This window comes from Fundulus heteroclitus, chromosome 13 (assembly GCF_011125445.2).
Source record: "Fundulus heteroclitus isolate FHET01 chromosome 13, MU-UCD_Fhet_4.1, whole genome shotgun sequence".
Classification (NCBI taxonomy): Eukaryota; Metazoa; Chordata; class Actinopteri; order Cyprinodontiformes; family Fundulidae; genus Fundulus; species Fundulus heteroclitus.
The window spans coordinates 8,972,428-8,991,580 of NC_046373.1; the positions used below are offsets into that span (position 1 = coordinate 8,972,428).

A 19,153-nucleotide genomic window follows, 5' to 3' on the forward strand; every position below is an offset into this window, starting at 1 on the left:
GGTAGAAAAGGAAAAAAACAAGAAAAGGTGAAAGAGAAAGAGGAGAGAAAGAGCAGAGAAAATGGAGAGAACGATATAAACATCCTCAGTCGGCTTCTTCAACTGCAAAGAGAGATGTAAAAAGAACAGCACAACCACCAGAGAAAGTATTACAGACACAATCAAGTAACGCCTTGATGCAATCACTGAAGAATATACAGTATTAATTAATATGACATGTATTAAATGACAGCTGAAGATAATAATAGGGGTTTTCTGTATAGAAGTGAATCTGTAAGTACCTGGACCCAAGCACCTGTAGGTTTTTGTGAGAGTGTGCTTGTATGTAAGGTTTATCCATGAGAAAAATGCTCAGTAGTGGTTGTGAAGAGCCAAAGACACCCCCCCCCCCCCCCCCACCCCCCACAGAGCACCGAGGCAGACGCCAGGTGACCCAAAACCCCAGATTCCCAAAGGGACCTTCAGAGTAAAGGTGCCCAAGAGGGGCCAACACAGGAAATCTGCCTCCCCCACCCAGGGGAAGAGAACATGTTCACGTTTTCTTGGATGTTTCTTTAAACATCAAGTTCAACTGAGAACTAAAATGTCCTTTAAAAGTAAGACACACAAATGAAAACTAAAACATTTAAGCCATAAACAACTGTAAACATTTTTTAAAGAATGAACATTTTAGCACACATAAATAAACACCTAATAGTTACATGAATAGTGCACAGGATTAAAGCTCACAGACAACTAAATGACATTTATAAAAAATGGTTTTCCCTGAACATTTGTGATTATTTCATTAATAGCAATAATAATAGCAATTGAATGCCAATTACATAGTAATAAATTCCTATCTCCTCCTCAGACCTTTGAATCAATTTATGTTGTCAGGCTTTCTAGGTTTCCCAAAATGTGATTAAAGTCTGATCCAGTTGAGCCTGCTCCCTCAGCTGAAAGCCTTTATTATCATTATCAGACAATGATCTAAACAGCTTTCTTAAGACCTTACAGAAGAAGGCTTGAGAAGACAAGAGTCTCTAATTGGATTTAAGCTTATCTCGGGTTATTTTGTTTTAAAAAAAAACTTTGATGTAAACGAAATGACCTGGAACAGATTGTCCATTCATCTCTCTCTCTCTCTCTCTCTCTCTCTCTCTCTCTCTCTCTCTCTCTCTCTCTCTCTCTCTCTCTCTCTCTCTCTCTCTCTCTCTCTCTCTCTCTCTCTCTCATCTGTGAATAACTTGCACTGCTTCTGAGAATATGATGCGCCTGCAGTCAAACATATCATGGAAAAGTTTGAGTAGGAAGTCAGAGGGCAATCGTTTTGCTAAAGAAGGTTAAATGTATAACTGCTTACGTGAGACAAAAGTAGATAAATTAGCACCACAATAATTAGTGAGGACTGATTATGTGTCAGCTTCGTGGAGGAGTACCCTGGGGTGGAACATATTTGTCAAAACCTTCAATACGTGTTGTGGGGGGAAAAGGGGGAAATAAACTAGATTCAGTCTGTAACGCCTGTCTGGAGTCACGTTGGGAATTGTTCGCGCAACACACGAGGGCGCTATAGTTCAACTAATCTTGTGTGTTGAGCTGTATCAGCTCCATGGCGTTAACCAGCAGGTGTCGGCAAAAACTCATGAAATTCCCCTCGAACACCGGGCGAAGGAAACATTAACACAACAACGGCACTGTTCTGGAAAACGAGTTTCTTCAGTGTTTGAAAGTTGTATATTTAAAGGCTGCCCTATGAGGGAAATATGTGCATGCATCTTTACATTGTGTCTTATTTTTCTCGCTATGTCAAAACTTTTCTTTTTAAGTGATGCATGGCTCAGCCCTAATATATTGCTGCGCGACTATAGTCTTAGATAAACCCACAACTTTCTATTGAGATATGATGAAAAAAATTAAATGATTTGCTGGACGTGCTGTGGTTAAAATCCTTTTTAATCGTGTCAGGGTAGGTTTTATTCCTAGAAATAGGCGTGCAGTTTTTTTTTTTCGTTAGGGCTATATTCGCACCTGTTGTAGCAGAGCGCGGGCGCATAATTGGTCCAACAATTATCACATCGATAACAGAAAGTTTCTCTCTGCCACCGTGTCCTCTGGCTGTTTCCTGCTCTGCAGCTGCAAGGCTTCAGCTTCCTCCCTCCTCAACGCACGCCACTGTACAACGGGTGCGCGCACGGCGTGCACAGCTTCCCGGTCGGGGTTCGCGTAGTGCTGAGTTGACTGGATCCCTGCCTGCCTGGTGGTTCGCGCAGAGCTTCGGCAGCCTTTAATGAGAGCGCCTCACGCATTCGCACGACTTGCGCCCTCTGTGCAGTAACTTTGATGGGGACCTCGACATTGAGCAGGGAAAATGCCTGTGATGAAGGGATTATTAGCCCCGCAGAACACGTTTCTGGACACTATAGCCACACGGTTTGATGGCACTCGTAAGTTTGATCTAAACTGTTTATTTTTTTAACTAACTACTTGATTCATTTTTTTTCATAGCTGGCTTGCTGTGTGTAGTTTGTGAAAAGGTTGACAAAGCAGACTTCATCTCGATCAATGGTTATACAGACACGTTTCCAGTAGCCAGCAGAAAAGCTGTGGTGTGCACACATGTGAAGAACAACAACCTTTTGTTCGCTTCAATTTCAGTTTTGTCAAATTAAGGCGGCATATTTATTAGCTCATCAACTGAACTTAATACAAGGCCAAAGCATGTAATTGTTTTCAACATTAAGTCATGAAGAAGCTGAGGACAGTCTTTGATGTGGAGCTTTCAGCACCTCGGACAGCAACAAAAAGGGTTAACTGGGCGCTCTCTCCGTCTCAATGGATTTCTTCTAAAGTTCCAACCTGTGTTATTAATAAGTTACATTTAATTTTCAGCATGTCCTGGTAACTCTTTTCTGATTTCATATCCAAGCTAAGATTCATTTTCTCTTTTTTTAACTTGAGTTATCTGTTGGGTATTGTTTTCTGTCATGAACGGCCTAAAACAGAGCCCACACTGATCAAAGTTTACCATTCGACAACAGGAAAACAAAAGCACTTCCCTTCTTTTATCTTTCCTGTAAACTGCGGAGCTATTTAACTAAGAATCATAATTTTATTGATCTGTAAACTATTTAAATTCCTTCAAATCTTCTGTTTCTGCTGGTTGAGTAGGACTTCCTCTGATTTAATTTATTGTTTTACTTCAAAGAACAGGCTGTACATCTGCTTTAAAGCTTAGATATTTGTCTGTTTGTAATTTAGATAAGGTGTCTGAAATAAAGTGCAAATGTATGTGAAAGATGTGAAACATTTTTACATGGTGCAATGATACAATAATATTTCAGTGTATCTTTTTTTGTTTGTTTGTTTTGGATCTATGCAACTGACACATAGCAGTTACTAATTGTGAATTGTCTCATTCTGTTTGTCCCAAATTGCTTTTTACATCTAAACAAGCAATAATCAATCTAGTTCAGACAGACTGATTGGAAAACATATTTTAATAGCTATTTTCAAGTTCTTCCAAAGATTTTCAAATGGACATAGGGCTGGACTTTGACTTGAATGCTCTACACATGATTATGCTGTGATCTAGATGATTCAGTTGTAGCTCCAAGTATATCTGTGGGATGTGCAGTTCTAGTTTTCACTACAAATACAGTGTTTAAACGTTGGTCAAAAAGTTCAGTTTTGGTCTCATCTGACCCAACTTTAAAGTGATAAAACTTTTAATGGTTTTCTTTCTAGAAAGATTTTCTTCTTGCCATTTTTCCATGAAGCCCAGTCTTGTGAAGTGCATAACCATTGACTGATGGCTCATTTGAGCTGTGGCATTCTGTAGATTCCCAAAGTTGCAATGGCCTTCTTGGTTGCTTCTCTTGCTTTGCTCTTCCCATCTTCAGACACTATATTGTACAGTATTTGATGAGACTTTTAAAGCTAGGGATATTGTTTTATGACTTAACCTTACTTTAAACTGCTCCACAATTTTACCAATTAGCTGTGTAATTGGTTCCTTGGTCTTAATGATGCTGTTTATTCACTGATTTTCTCCAACAAACCTCAGAGGCCTTTAGAAGACAGTTGTATTCATACTGAGATTTTTTCCAAATTGAATGCCCACTAAAGGCAAGGGCACTTCATTTCCTTCAAGGGCATCAAAGAATAGAAATACACACACCGCTTCTCTTGTTTGTATTTGAAAAAAAAAAAACCGTAAAAAAAACATTTATCATTTTTTCTGTTTATATCAAATCTATGTTATCTTGTATTGTTGTATCACATGACAGGCCAGTAAAATATATTAAGGTTTGTGGCTGTGATGTGAACAAAATATGGTAAAGTTCAATGTGTTGGAATATTTATGCAAAGCTCTTCGAATTTACACTTGTCGTATGAATTGCTAATTGTGTCAAAATGCACAAAAAAGGTTTAATTTTTTCTTCATGAACTAGTTTAAATCTACCACAACCCCCAATTTATTTCTTGAAATCATCAACCGTGTGGCAGTGTCTTCTACTTTTAATAAAATTGTTATATTCATGATAATAACAACACTGTTTTCTTACCCTTACCCTTTTGTTCAACCTTCCAAAACATGTTTCTAACACCCAGAGAAGCTTGATAATAACCGGAGATACCTATTGAGACTTCAGCCCCTATATCTATTGATCCAGCATCACTGTACAAGTAAGAGCAGGCTAGTCTTCACTACTGTATATCTAGTGGCAAACTAAAAGAAAGCCTCTGCTGCCAGCATAGGCACGAGCTCTGCTCCTACACAACAGAATTAGAGTGGTTCTGTGCAGCACAAGTAGTTTGTCAAGCTCCAAAGAGTAAGCTGCTGTCCTTGAGTTGGCGAGGTAGAGGAAATTAACGCTGGAACTGAAGTGCTAGATAGCGCGGACCTGGAGTCAGTAGAGCCTGACGATAGAGATTAAGTCTGATAGCCTGGTCAAGAGCAAATATTAGTGAAGAACTGGGGTTTTATCACTGTGGGATCCCCTTTGAGGTCATTCATTGCCCAGATACAAGTTGGAGAGTGTGATAAACGGATGGCCATTCTGGCAGGCAACTTTTTAATATGGCCTCTTTACCCCGCCTCTTGCCCGGTGAACGCTGGAGATAGGCACCAGCAACCCCCGCGACCCCATGAGGGATTAAGCGGTTTGGAAAAGGGATGGATGGATGGATGGTATTCGGGGAAAGAAAGGTTTATATATATGCTGTTGGATTGTCAATGGAGAGTATTTGGTTTCATGCTTACAGTAGGTTTTATTGTTCTCATTTTTCCCACCTCACCTATTCATGTTGTATAAAATGAGTTGCCATCTATGTAATCAAAGTCTACAGACACAGTTTGAAGTTCAAGTCTGTTCATGGTGTTTAGAATACAGTGGATTTGAGCCTACCTCTAAAAAATATTTTATTCAGGAAATGTATTTCCTATATTTGGAATAGGTAGGTCATTGTATGTTATTTTGCACATACAAACATGTGAAAACTATGAGTAGCTGTGCTATGTGGAAACTGTGTGAGAATGACACCTCCTGTCCCCCTTACAACAGTGCACCATTCAGGTGACTAATGTCACCACCTGTATGGTGCAGGAGTGATGCTTGTCACAAATGTTGTCACCTGGCAATTACAATAGTAATTTGAAAAGTGTCTCTTGTTTTGAAGCATTTATGTTTTTGATTTTGTAATGTCACAGGTAAAGTTTGAATGTTTGTATTAAAAATGTTTATGGAATTAAAAATTGCTGTTCATTATGCAATTGGGGAAAAAGTTGATGAGGTTGATTTTAGTATAGTCGTTGATTGACGAAGATAAAATAAATCCAAAGACTAGGTAGTGTGTCAAATATTATTGATTTAACATGGGTCAAACAATATCTACATCTAATTAGAGTGTAAAACAAAAATCAAAACAAAAGAGCAGACAGTGTTGTCAAAATTAATGATTAATCCTAGTGATTAATAGCAAAATAACAAATAATCCTAAAAATGCAATGTTCTACGTTTTGTTCTTCTTCTTAAGTTTTTGTTGGGGCGTCTGACAAACAACTCGGTGTAGTACTGCCTCCAACCAGAATCTGCTGTAAATAACACTTTTTGGTTAGCTATTTATCTGAATATTTTTCTTTTTTATTGACAAGACAGTACAAAAACAAGTTAAAATAAAATATAAGTAATTAAACTATTTTAAAAATGTAAGGAGCATAAAGTACGGATGATTACATGAAAATGTAAGGAGTAAAAGTAAATGTGGCTAATTTAATATGGACCATATAAGGACATTGCATAAACCAGATGCATTATTTTTAAGCGTTGTAGAAAAGTAGGCTTTTATCTATCCAAAAGAAAAGGTAAAAGAAAAAGAAAATAAATTAATTAATGAAGAGAAAATTATTAGATCAGTATTAAAAGGAAATTCATTGCATTTTTTCCATTAGATTTTTCCATTGCTTTAGGCCTCTATTAAAGATTTTCATGCTCAGTTTTAGGTAAGTGGGGAGAGAATTCCAGAGTTTGTGTTGCATTGAAATAAAAACAAGAATGTTTTAAAGTTCTGAACTATACAGTCCCCTCCGACAGAGGCTCAGGTCAACGGTCAGAGAAACTTTAACGTTAGGTGGTGAGAGCAGAAAACAGTGGCCACGCGTAATTATTCAGACCAAAATTCATAAAAATTTCAAAGGTAAAGAGTTTGTATTTATTAACAATATCACAATGGTGTCATCTAATGGGCTTCTTGTCCAAGACCTTAATTACCTGATTATACAACAGGCTTTAATATAGAGGGGGAGGACTGCCACTATGACATGGTACTAACAGGATCATTGCATGCATATAATGCAGCTTGGAGTAATAAAATTCTGATAAAATGAAATTAGTTAGGATTTGTTTTGACCCTCTTACATACAACCTCAATTTCAATTTGAAGCGTCAGGTTATGATCAATAATCATTCCGAGATATTTTATTTCTTTGACTTCTTGTATGTTGGTATGGGCCGTTGTGTTTGTTTCAAACAGATTTGAAAATGGTTAATAGTTTGCACATTTTGATTTACAGTCAAAATGTACAAACTATGATGCATTTAAATATGTAAAACTATTCAATTGGTACAAAGTTTTTGTTCTTTGTTTTTTCTTTTTTGTCTGGCAAGTTTTCTGTGCACAGGAGAGGCACTGCTAAGTTACTTTTCTTTTATTGGTTGTTTTGTTTTAAACGCGGGGAAAATGGTTACAGGCGCACTCAACATGTATGAGCAGCAACGAGTATTTACGTCCACCTGCACACAGGACACCCCTTCAACCAGATGAGCTGCCTTTAAGCTCTGAGAACTTTTTTTTAAAATACTTCCTGACTTGACTTTTCAGAGAACTGGTGATGTTCCTTACTAAGGAGAAATGAGCCAAGATTAGCTGTCTTCTTGCCAAATTTAGCAGACGTTTTAGGATATAAGTTACTAAGGGCGGGGGGGGGGGGGTGTTTAGAGCCTCACAGTGCGCTGCCTTCTCCTGATTTGTCATAGCCGTTCAGACTGTCACTTTCTAACTTCCAATGCAAACTAGTTCCACCTCAGCAAAAAGAAACGAGGGGAAATGTGTCGAGAATGTGAAGCACTTCCTGCTATTTACGTTGACGTGAGCATGTGTGTCTTTTGCCTGGTGTGTCTCTGTGTGTGCACAGCTGTCTGATAATAGTAAAATAGTAAAGCAGCTGTCCTGACTGCTTATTAACTCTTTTATGTGCTGACTTTCTCCAAAGTGGCCTAACACTGTAATTGCCGCTTGCTTTGGAACGGGCGTTTAAAAACCCAATTAAGAATGTCACACAATAGAGGAGAATCAAACTACAGATCGCACAGCGTCCCTGTAGCTTTTTGAAGCATCAACCCTTTGACCCTCCAGGAGGACAGAAAGAGAGATAATTACTAAGCATGAAAGACCGTGGAGGTGGTGCTGTCACATGTGTTTTTTAGCTAGGTTTACAGGAATAAACGTAGCCCAAACTGAACTGCAGTATCTTAAAATCCCTAAATCAGAGTTTAGTAGTATTTTGTTATTTAGAAAAATGATGCAAACTTGTGATGAGTCCAGTGTGTTGTTGATCACCATCAGAGTACGAGTCTGGCAGAAATAATGAAAGTAGTTATAAGATTTTGACGGCGTGATCAATCATCATTGACTGTGCTGCTGCAGGGTGCAGGAGGCCTCTCGCTCATTGGCAGTGAAATGCTGCTACTGGTCCAATTTTCTCCAAAGCTCAATTAAGCTTTTCAACGTTTTAGCCTAGGTAAAAAATAAAACCTTGATGGTTTAACTAGCTGCAATGCTATGGCCTCCTGAGATACTTTGGCACAAAATTATACTTATTTTTTAAAGAAATTCCTTTAATAGAACTGTAAGAATTAATAACAAAAAGTCTTTACTGTCATTATGTAACCTTAATGAAATATTTTGCGAAACACCAACTCAGAATTCCCATAATACACAGACACAATTCAACACCATAAAAGTTGAATGTACCAACAACACATCCTGAAAGGTGGAAAAAGTTTGCAAATGCTCTTTAGCATCTGATAAGATTTAAATATTCAAGTTAATTGATGTCCAAGTCAATAAAACACAGATAGCAGTCAGTTTACAGAACAATGTAAAACACTGCGATTGCACCAGACAAACAAATTAAAAAAACGCAAATAGTCAATAGCAAAAATTAAAATGTCCAAGTTAGTTGAAATGTTCTTAGAAACACTGTGCCATTTACATGAATGTCCAAACAAACACTCCTATACCTCAAAGTAAGTAGTTAATTTATATTTCAACAACAGCATGTATCCATTTTAGCAAGGTTTTATGCATGTTCACATATTTGATGTATACAGTAATTTATTTATTTGTAAGAAAGTGAATTAAATTGCAATAAACAAGAAGAATTCACTTTTTTCACACACTCAACAAATGATTTCAACATAAAGTTCTGACATCTTACCCACTATTACCTGCTGCTGACTGAAATAATTTCAGTGCAATACTTCTTGTTATGTTTAGCTATTTTAGTCAGGAATACAGGGCCCTATTGGCTTTTACCCTATTTTGCTACATTCCAACATGTAATTTAAATATTTTTTTAATTTTATTGTTTGCAACAGATCTTCACAAAATAGTTTTAGTTGGTGAGGTTAAATATGACAAAGAGTGCATATAAAATAAAAAATAAATTAAATAAAACTGAAAATTTGTGTACCATATATAAATTGTGTACCATATATAAATCCAGTTCTGGTTCGACCAGTTACCTTCAAAAGTCCCATAATTAGTGAATTTAAGTGCCACATGAGCTGTCAGTACAAACACACATTTTCTGCAAGGCTCTAGAAGCTGCAACACCACTAAGCAAGAGCCTTTACACCATGAAGACAAAGGAGCTCTACAAACAAGTTGGGCACAAACTTGTTGAGAAGTATAAGTCAGGGTGGCATTATAAAAAAATATACAAATCTTTGATACTCCCCTGTAAAACGATAATCTTAAAAGGGAAAGCACATGGTACCACAACAAAACTGCCAAGAGAGAGCTTCCCATCAAAACTCACAGACTGGGCAAGGAGCGCTTTAATCACAAAGGCAGCAAAGAGGCCAAAGGTTGCCCCGAAGGAGTTGCAGTCAGCGTCAGATTATTGAAAGCCAAGTCTGAGTTCATGACCTGCGTTCTTTGCCGCCTTGCCAATTTTGATTATGATCAAGCTTCTGGATTCCTTGTCTTGTCGTGAACCTGTCGGACACCTCATCGGCTTTCTGATTTTCTGGACATCTACATGTACAGTTTTATGACCACAAACCTTGCCACACCTTTTGATTATGTCTGCCTGCCAGTTATCAAGCCTGGCTTACAGATGTGTCTCAAGCCTCAGCTCATTTTGCCAGTCATGTCCTGCAGGGAGAAGCCTGCTTTTTGCTCCACCTCGGTCTGAACTTGAACAGACCCATACCAGGTCCTGTCTGTTTGTTAATAAAACTTTTAAACACAAACACGATGCCTGGCTTAATATTGGCTTCTCTGTCTTCTCTGGAATTACTTAGTCAACGTCAAGGCCACACTCTGTGGTTAGACGTAGTTGTCCATTCCTGAACATGAAGGTTCAGGAATGGACAACCATCCCAAGGCAAGATGTAGTGACCTCATAGAGACTTAAGCCAAAGCCACGTGCATCTGTAATTGTTGCAAAAAGTGGTTCTACAAAGTATTTATTTTGGGGCGCATGAACACTCATGCATGTTGAGGTTTTTTAGTCGTTTTATCCTATTTGTTAATTGCTTCATCATTGGACAAGAGATGGAGTACACCCTGTACAGGTTGCTAGTGTAACGATTTTGGAGGAACCCTTTAAGAGCCAGACACGGAGCTGATGCCAAAGATTTATTGATGCAGAAGATGGGCAGTCCAGGAAAAAGCAAAAGGGTACAGAGCTGGCATCCAAGTAAACAGGAGAATCTTGGGCAGACTCAGGTAACAGAAACAGGTTAAAACAGGTGACGGACAGGTAAACAGACGGATCAAAAAATACTGGACTGTTCTTACCACTGGCGGAGTGAGTGGAAGCAAAGCAAGACATCCTGGCAACAAACAGAAAACTAAGGTGGGCTTAAATAGGTGAACGGAACAGGAGAACAGGGCGGGACTAATTAACAAAAACAGGTGGAGGTGATAAAGGGAGCAACAGACTGATAAACAAAAACTTAAGGTAAGAAATGAGACTAAACAGGCAAGGGCTGAAATAAACTAACAACAAAGGCCAGATAACAAAAACAGGCTAAGCATAAATCTAACACAAGAAACAAAAATAATTCTAGACTGAAAAAATAACCAAAACCACAACAGAACATTACAGCTAGTTCCTAATGAGGCTAACAACCATGCTCTCACCCTCAAACCTGAGGGCAATTTAGAGAAATAATTTTACCAAACAGTGGGAGGAAGCTGGGGTAATTGGAGAAAACCTGTGCATGCACGGGGAGAAGATACAAACACCATGCAGAAAGACCCCAGGCCCAGATTCGATTTCAGGACCTTCTTGCTGCAGGACACAGTGCTACCAACTTTGCCACTGTACACAAATCTTGGCCAATTCCCCCTTGGAAAAGAGGTTTTTAATCTCAGTGGGTTATCATCTGGTTTAAATAAAGGTCAAATCACAGCAACGGGGCAGCAATATTATGGAATAAATAGGACTATAAATTATTTCCCTAAAAATACACATCTTTTGACTTTAGACTCAGCAAGCAATTTTTTCCTCCCTCAGAGAAGTGTTACGGTGAATTTAAAAGGAGATCAGCATCACCTTTCTCTCCATCAAACTTGCAAAATGTTTGAATGAGAGCCCGCCCGTCACCAAGATTGTTCTGCCTTGTTACACTAACTAATTAGCGAAATTCCTCTCCCAATTAGCATGTCTAATGGACTGTCCAAAACGATCGACAAATCGGGCTTCACCAGAGGTAGTCTGGGCCAAGCCCTCCCATTTTTAGACCAGGTTAATTATAGTTTTGTGACAAAGCGAGGGAAGCCCTGTGATGGGAGCTCTTCGGGGAAAAGGAAAAAAGAAGATATTGACAATAGGAAAGGGAATAGCTGAGTGCCGCCTGCAAATTACAGGAATTTAATGGCCGGTGTAATGTTTCATTTGGTGGGAGCCTTGGGGAATGCGTGATGAAGAGCAGAGAGCAGTGATTAAAGCTGTGGGTTTGAGTAATAATTTTCTCTTTGAGCTATACAGTGTGAAAGGATTACCACTATTCACAGTTCTGTGAAAAATTACTTGTCCTATTAAAGAGGGCTTCTGTTTGTGTTTTCTTGTCACGGTTAAACATTTTAGATCTTCAAACAGGTTTTAATGTCAGGCAAAGATAACATACGTAAATGCAAAATGCAGTTTTCAAATGCTGATTTATTAACTAGTTAAGTTGTCAAAACAAACCTGACCCCATTCGAAAAAGTAATATGGCCCTAAAAATAATAACAAATTGTATCACCTAAGTGACAACATCTGCCATCAAACTTTTGTCTTCATCATTGTTCACCAATGTTTGTCTGCTATTCTTTGAAGGATTGTTGGGCTCTTTTCCATTAGACCTCAATAGACCACCGTGCGTTTCTTTAAGGGAGATTCCAGTTTCTCCAGACTTTACTTTCACAGGAAAAAGGTCCTGGTCTGATGATAGGACTTTCCAACAAGTCTGGAGCTTTGCCTAAAGGTAGAGTTGCCGATATTTCCAGAACTGTAGACAAGAGACACCCAAGTCCCTTTTTGAATTACTGCGCATGCACAAGACCATCTTACCTTGCTCTTCTGCTTGTCAAGGTGGATCACATGAATTTTTTTCCCCCAAATCCACTCTGGTCTTATTTCTTTCTACTGATGCCTTCCTCTTCTTCTCCTAAAGTTGTATGCGGTTTGCTTCTTCTGACTCCTTTTTAAAAGCGTACGGTGAGAGTGACAGAGCTGAAATGAATGGCTAACTTTGAAGCTAACTGGATACATAAACATTAGAAGTGTGCAGACAGCAAGCGGAAACTAACAAGGGAAAGCCCCTTTGCTGCAGTGTTTAGTCGGCCAAAGTGTCCGTGATTTCCCACAGACTGGATCTGTTTGTCACTTTTTTTGGGTGGAGGGAAATTGTGAGACAGAACCTTTTTTTTTTGGTCAACAGTGGTTTTGGCCTGGGAACTCTCCTATTGATGCCATTTTGTCCAGTCTCTTCTTTTTATTCCAACCTTAACTGAGGCAGACAAGGTCTGCAGGGCTTTAGCTAGTTGTCCTGGGTTATTTTGTGCCTCCTCAAAGAGTGATTGTTGCTATCTTGAAGTAATTTTGGAAAGCTGGACACACTATGGTTTGCATTAGTTCCAAAGCCTAGGGAAAAGAACAACTTTCCCAGACTGATAGATGTCAATTTCTCTGTTTCTCATTTACCGTTGCATTTCTTTACATTCAGATGTTATGGTTTTATTTGTATTAATTAGCCTATTTCATGTTGCCAGACGGGTTTTATTCAATTTATTTTTTTAATCAGCTGATCTGGAAATTATCAGGCCTGGGTGTGGCTAGTAAAAGTGAACTTCAAGAATCTGGTTACTCACAGTTAAAACATGATTTTACAAAGGGAGTGATTATATTTTCCCATAGAGAAGGATTGGTTTGGATATATTTTCCCACCAAACAAATCATATTTTGAAACATGCCTTTCACTCAGGTGAAAATCTGAAAGGGGGCAAATATTTCTTCATGCCAATGAGCTCCTGTGACAGTTTTGTGTTGACGTGATCCGTTAACGTGTGTCCGACACAGAATCCAGGCAATTGATTCATAAACTTCAACATGTTAGTGATTCACATACAGTGATACATCTGCTTTTTTTTTTTTTTTTTTTTTTTTCACATGTTACTGTGACTGTGTATGCAAAAGGAAATTTGTACAGTTGCAACCTTGGTTTCCATGGTGTGTCGATGGTTACTGTGGCAACTGAATAGTGACTTGTGGTTATGTAACTGCCTTGTAGCTGTTTTCTTTGAGGACCTGTAGAAATTCAGACAAAAAAGGGGGACAAGGTCTTTCTATCCACCCCCCACCCCCCTTTCTCCACAAATTTCTATCACACTTTCCCTCCATCTTTCATCATTGTCCTGTCATCTGCTTCTTTTCCCGCTGTGTGACTCTGCTGGTAACATTTCCTCATCTCCTGTTCACTCTTTCTCTGTGTCCTTTGCTTCCCAGCGCTTGGTCACAAACCATAGGAATTATTCCTGTTCCTTAAATAGCCCCAGAGTGCTTCAGGAAGTGAGGGATGCTGTCAATGAGCTGGAGAATGTTTGTGCCTGTCAAGTATTTATTTCATGTGTCAGGCATGTGTAGCAGAGGCCCCTGGGAAAAAACTGTGTAGAGAGGTTTAAATGTAAATGTATTGGTACTGTATACTTTTAAAATGATTGAAAATGGGTGTGATTGTCTTGTACTGAGCTAAATTGGTTCACAATTGATTTGGCAGACAGGGATTACTTTGGGTCATCTGATATTTATGCAAACATTAATGAATTGTGGGGTGCCTCACAGGACAATTGTTTACCATTTAAAATATCCCACTAGCTCTGAATATAGAGTAATATAGCATCTCTTACTATATGTATGCCAATGTCACAACTTTATATATGTGTCATCGTACGATCTCCGTTCACTACACTCAATGAGGCAATGTGTCTATGATGAAAGTGAGTGGATAGGTCAGAATTTCCTCCAGATAAGTAAGAAACCATCATCTGTGTCTTAATGGGGCTACAGACCACGGAGCATCCAAAGAACCTGGGGCTATTTTTGGGCTCTGCTCTAAATTTTGACAACTTCATAAATAAATAAGCTAAGGATAAAGGGTTCCTGCCCAAAAAGGACAGAAAAACAAAAAACGGTTGTATACCTTTATTTTCAGTAGACTAGATAACTCCAATGCTGTATTTACTGGTCTGTGTACAACATCAATCAGACAGCTGCAGATCACCCATAAAGTGCTGGCAGAGTCCTGACCGACGCCAGGAAAATGGATCGTATCATACCAGTTCTTTAAACACTGCACTGGCTCCCTGTTGGTCTGCAACTAGATTAAAAAATTTTACTATTGGTCTACAATGCAATTAATGGCCTTGGACAAAAAATTTTTTTTTCTGAGCTGCTTGTCAATATAAGTCATGTACTGTAGACCTCTCTGGTCATTGCTTGATCATTGTTCTCAGGACTAGAAGTTAACAGGATGACGCAGCATTTAGTATCTATGCCCCCTCAGTCCTGGAACGAACTTCCTGATAACCTGAGATGTTCAGAAACCTTTGGTTTAAGTCAAGGCTGAAAACATTTCTGTTTATGGCAGCTCTTGATAAAATAAGCTGATAAATGTTTCTTATGTACCTGTAATATCTGTATTTTAACATCTTTTTCATTTATGCAATGCTTTTATGCTTTGTTCTTTACTGTATTTGCTTTGATGTCCTGTAAAGCACTTTGGATTGCCTTGTGTAGGAAAAATACTATATAAATAATCTTGCTTTGCTTTGCAAAAGTATTTTACCACTTGGATTATGTGCCACATTGCAACCACAAACTTCAATTTATTTTAACGTGATAGAATAAGACAAAGTAGTGCATAATTCTGAAGTGGAATAAAACTAATACCTGGTTTCTTTTCCTTTTTTTTTTACACATAGTCTAAAAAGTGTGGCATGGATATGTATTCAGCCCATTTTATTAAGTACTTTGTAGATCCACCTCCTGTTGCTGCTGCAAGTCTTTTGGGGCTTTCCTCTACTAGCTTTGCACATCTTCAGCATGACATTTTTCTGCCTTTATTGTTCTTTAAAAATAGCTCAACCTCAGATTGGGTGGAGAGAATCTTATGGATATAAATTTCCAAGTTTTATCGAGTATTTCAGAAACACGTGCAACATCCTCTTCCTACAGAAGGACATGTAAAATGTCACAATCTTTAAAATAAATTTGATCACTGCTGCTTTAATGTGACGTGTCAGCAGCGTGAGCACATGTTGAGATGATCAATGGGCTGCTACTGTGTAGCAATTGACCAAATGAAAATCAGAACGGAAGGAACAGGACAAAATTTGAAGTGGTAAATAAGAAATTGAAGACAAACTGATGGAAAGTTAAGTACAAAATAAAAAAGTCTGAGTCAAAGGTTCTGTGTCTAAGATGAAAACAAAGTGTAAACACAGGTGGATGATGTTATGGGGGCAGGGATGTGGGGAAGAAGGTGAACACCAGCAGGGAGTGAAGCAAACAAATGGAGTCTGGTTGAAATCCAAGGCTTAAAAAAGATGAAGAGAAATTAGGTGCAGAGATCCAAAATGGTAGGAGGGCACACGAAGAACAGCTGTATGGGGATGAAGAAGGATGTGAAGGTTGAAAGGTGAGAGAGTGAATAGTTGTAAAGATTGAGAAAAAAGGGGATATACGGAGGAACAAAGGTTGCAAACGGATAAAGATGGGGAGTATAGTCGGACATCTTACCGATGGGGTAGCACGGTAGAGAGGAAAGTGGAAGGAGAGAACAGGACATGCTGGAGCAGATTATCAGTCTTCCTAGTGTTGAAAACTACAACAGGCTTCGACTGAAGGCAACCAGACTTTCACTCAGAAAAATTGAGCAAAAGTCTGGTTGCCTGTAATAAAAAAAAAAAGTAGGACAGCAATGGGTAAGGGGGAAAGATAGATGAGAATATTTTAGAGTAAGGACAAAAAAAAGATACAAATAAAGGTTTATTAAGGTTATGTTTCATTTAGTAGAAGTGGACGGTGCACTTCTAGGTATCTTGAAATGCAAACACAGAATACATACTCTTACCCTTTTTTAAAATATTTAAAAATCCAATTAAGGAGTTACATTTATATTTAAATTAGCTCAAACCTCACAATCAGGCTGCATAATGTGTCTGAATCTATAATTCTGGACACAAAATCATTGCTGAGTAGAGGTCATACAACAACATATATTTTACTCCAGGGTATATAATAACGGTACAGAACCTTTAAGGATGACACAGTGGCATAATACTGACACTAATACCGTAAAACTAATAAAACTGTAAACATAATATATATTATTTATTTTATTTTTTATTTAGGTTCTGAAATTCTTTTGAGGTGACTTGTCTAAAGTACTTTTATAAGAAACTTGCCTTTATGAACAAAAACCCATTGGCTAAACCATAACCTTACTTCACGTAACGTGTTTTGGATGTGTTGATAGAAAAATTAGTTTTTAACCACCTGATATGCCAACATATCCTAAAATTGTGGTTTTAGAATCAATCTAGAGACACAAATGTTTCTTTATTGTCTATGTAGTCGTTTAACAAAAGAAAAGACCTAGAATTAAACCGGAAATCCACAAGATTTCAAATCAGTATAGAAAACATAATATTAGTAAACACAAATTCTTGTTGTTGTATACTTTTAAGCACAAAACATAAAAACATAAAATTATCAAATTTGGGCATACTTTTCCAACTGGACACTATTATTAAATTGTGACCTGAGTGAGTCTTTGAAACCAAGGACAGGATATTACACTATGATGATTGTCTTAAATTCAGTTTGCACTTCAAAATGGTCCAATTCACTAAACAACCCATAAGCTATGTGGTTATATCTTTGAGTCTCCTGCTTCCTCCAAGAACTATGAAAATGGAAATGTCAATATAAACTCCCCTGCAATAAATCCAATGCTGCCTGTATGTCTTTGTGAAACTTAGCTTTCTGTTGACATCGTCCTCCCTTTTCCTGGGAGTTGTTACCAGACATGGATGGTTCTAGACAGGGGCCAACAGGGGCCAACAGGGGCCGGTGTCCCTGTAGAACTGGCCCTGGCCTCTGTTATGGCCCATGTACTGAAAACATGATACTAAATTAATTTCTTGTAATAATATGCACTGGCACAGAAACTGTCACTGACTGGTCCCTTATGCAAGTAAATTTTACCTTTACAGTTTTACTTTAATAATGATTTAAAAATGAAGGTGTTGCACTTTTAGCTTCTGTCGTATTAAGGTAGGATTACATTTTTCACCTGCCACCACGAAGAAGAAAAAAAAAAAACACTGGCCCCACCTTAGCACCCCTAGCCCCACCTAGATTTGGTCTAAAACCACCACTGGTACCAGACAAGCATTTGTTAAATACTACCGTGGCTCCAGTAACGTTACCAGTCTCTCTTTCTTTCTGGAACCCTCAGACAGCCCGTCCCTGATCTGAGATCCACTCTTGTCTGCTTCGTCCTCTCGAAGCATCACTGCTTACATGACTTTTATTAGTGAGTTTTTGTGTCTGAAATTGATACAATTACAGAGTAAGCTGAGTATACCTTACAACGATATAACAAGCTTCCCTAAAATACAACTAAAACAAGAGTTTTCCAGTTCATCTTCAACAGACGGACTGAATGGAGATCAAGAAAACAAGCGTAGTTCTGATTCCTCTTCAGGACTGGGTACAACATCTTTGCTCTCTGATTTGGTATTCCTAGTTCAACTCGAAGGTGGTTTTGACTCAACAAAGCTTGACATGCGACATGAAGCAATTTAAACAACCAGGTTGCTGGGGGAAAAAAAAGGAAGTATTGATGTAGAAAACCGATTTTTGTAATGAAGTGTAATTGAAACAAGTCCTCCTGCTGGATGTCTCGTCTCGCTGTGCCTGCTTGTGTGTCCGTGAACGTCTAGAAATGTGAGCGTGACACATTCACTTACTGTAATTATACAAATGTCTGAAAATGTATGCCTGTTCCGCAATTACTGTGTCAAATGTTCCAGTGTACTTGTTTAATTTATTACCGAGGGTTTGCTGTTTGGCTGCTTATCAAATGGCAGCAGGATGCACTCAAATCCACAAGCACACGCTTCACACAATCTATCAAACCTTCACTGTCCACTGTCGTGTGTAATGAGTATTGTGCTGGAAACATTAGCTTTCTATCAGCACAGCTCAGCATTATGGCACTGTGAGTGTCTGTTGGTATACTGCATCTGTGTGCCATCATAGATAAAGGCAGGTATAAACAGCTGCTTAGCTTTGACTGGCTATCCAGAATGAGACTGAATCGGCTAATTAACTGTGATGAACGTCAGCCCTCATGTGGGTTTGCTTTTCTTTCTCTCGTCAATTCAGGTCATTTCTGATCATCAACTTCACTCGGAATCAAAGTTCCTAGATTTAAAAAAACAAAAAACAAACATTGGATTAGATGCAAATCTGCCAAATTGTTCGACACATATAAGGTTGGGTTCTTAGTGAGAGGAAGTATGACGTGCTGGGCTCCATTGGTCTTCGGTGGGCAGATAAATCAGGAGCTCGCCGAAGCACATGACCTCTATTCATTCAACCCACGCGGGCCTTCATCTGCTTGAGCAGAAGATCCCATCACGCTGCGTATCACTGAGTTAAAAGTCATATCATCGGTCCGGCGTCCGCTGAGAGCAGCTTGTTCGACGAGCTAGAGAGGCGCTACTTGACCAGATGCATTTGTTTCCATTTTTGAAGTTTTAAAAGCTGGTGTTGGGTGATTGGAAATGTGAGGTTAAACCATGTACGTCTCAAAGCCGTAGTTTT

General features: G+C 38.6%; 1 protein-coding gene across 2 annotated transcripts in view; it reads left to right on the top strand.

The window, feature by feature from the left end:
- Positions 1-2,212: 2,212 nt before the first annotated feature.
- Positions 2,213-19,153, top strand: part of kcnh8 (potassium voltage-gated channel, subfamily H (eag-related), member 8) — a 79,014-nt gene continuing 62,073 nt past the window's right edge. For both annotated transcript variants that reach the window (XM_012874267.3, XM_036145008.1), the window contains exon 1: positions 2,213-2,429. In XM_012874267.3, the coding sequence (XP_012729721.2) occupies positions 2,354-2,429 (76 nt within the window). In that variant the 5' untranslated portion in view covers positions 2,213-2,353. The remainder of the gene's footprint in view (positions 2,430-19,153) is intronic.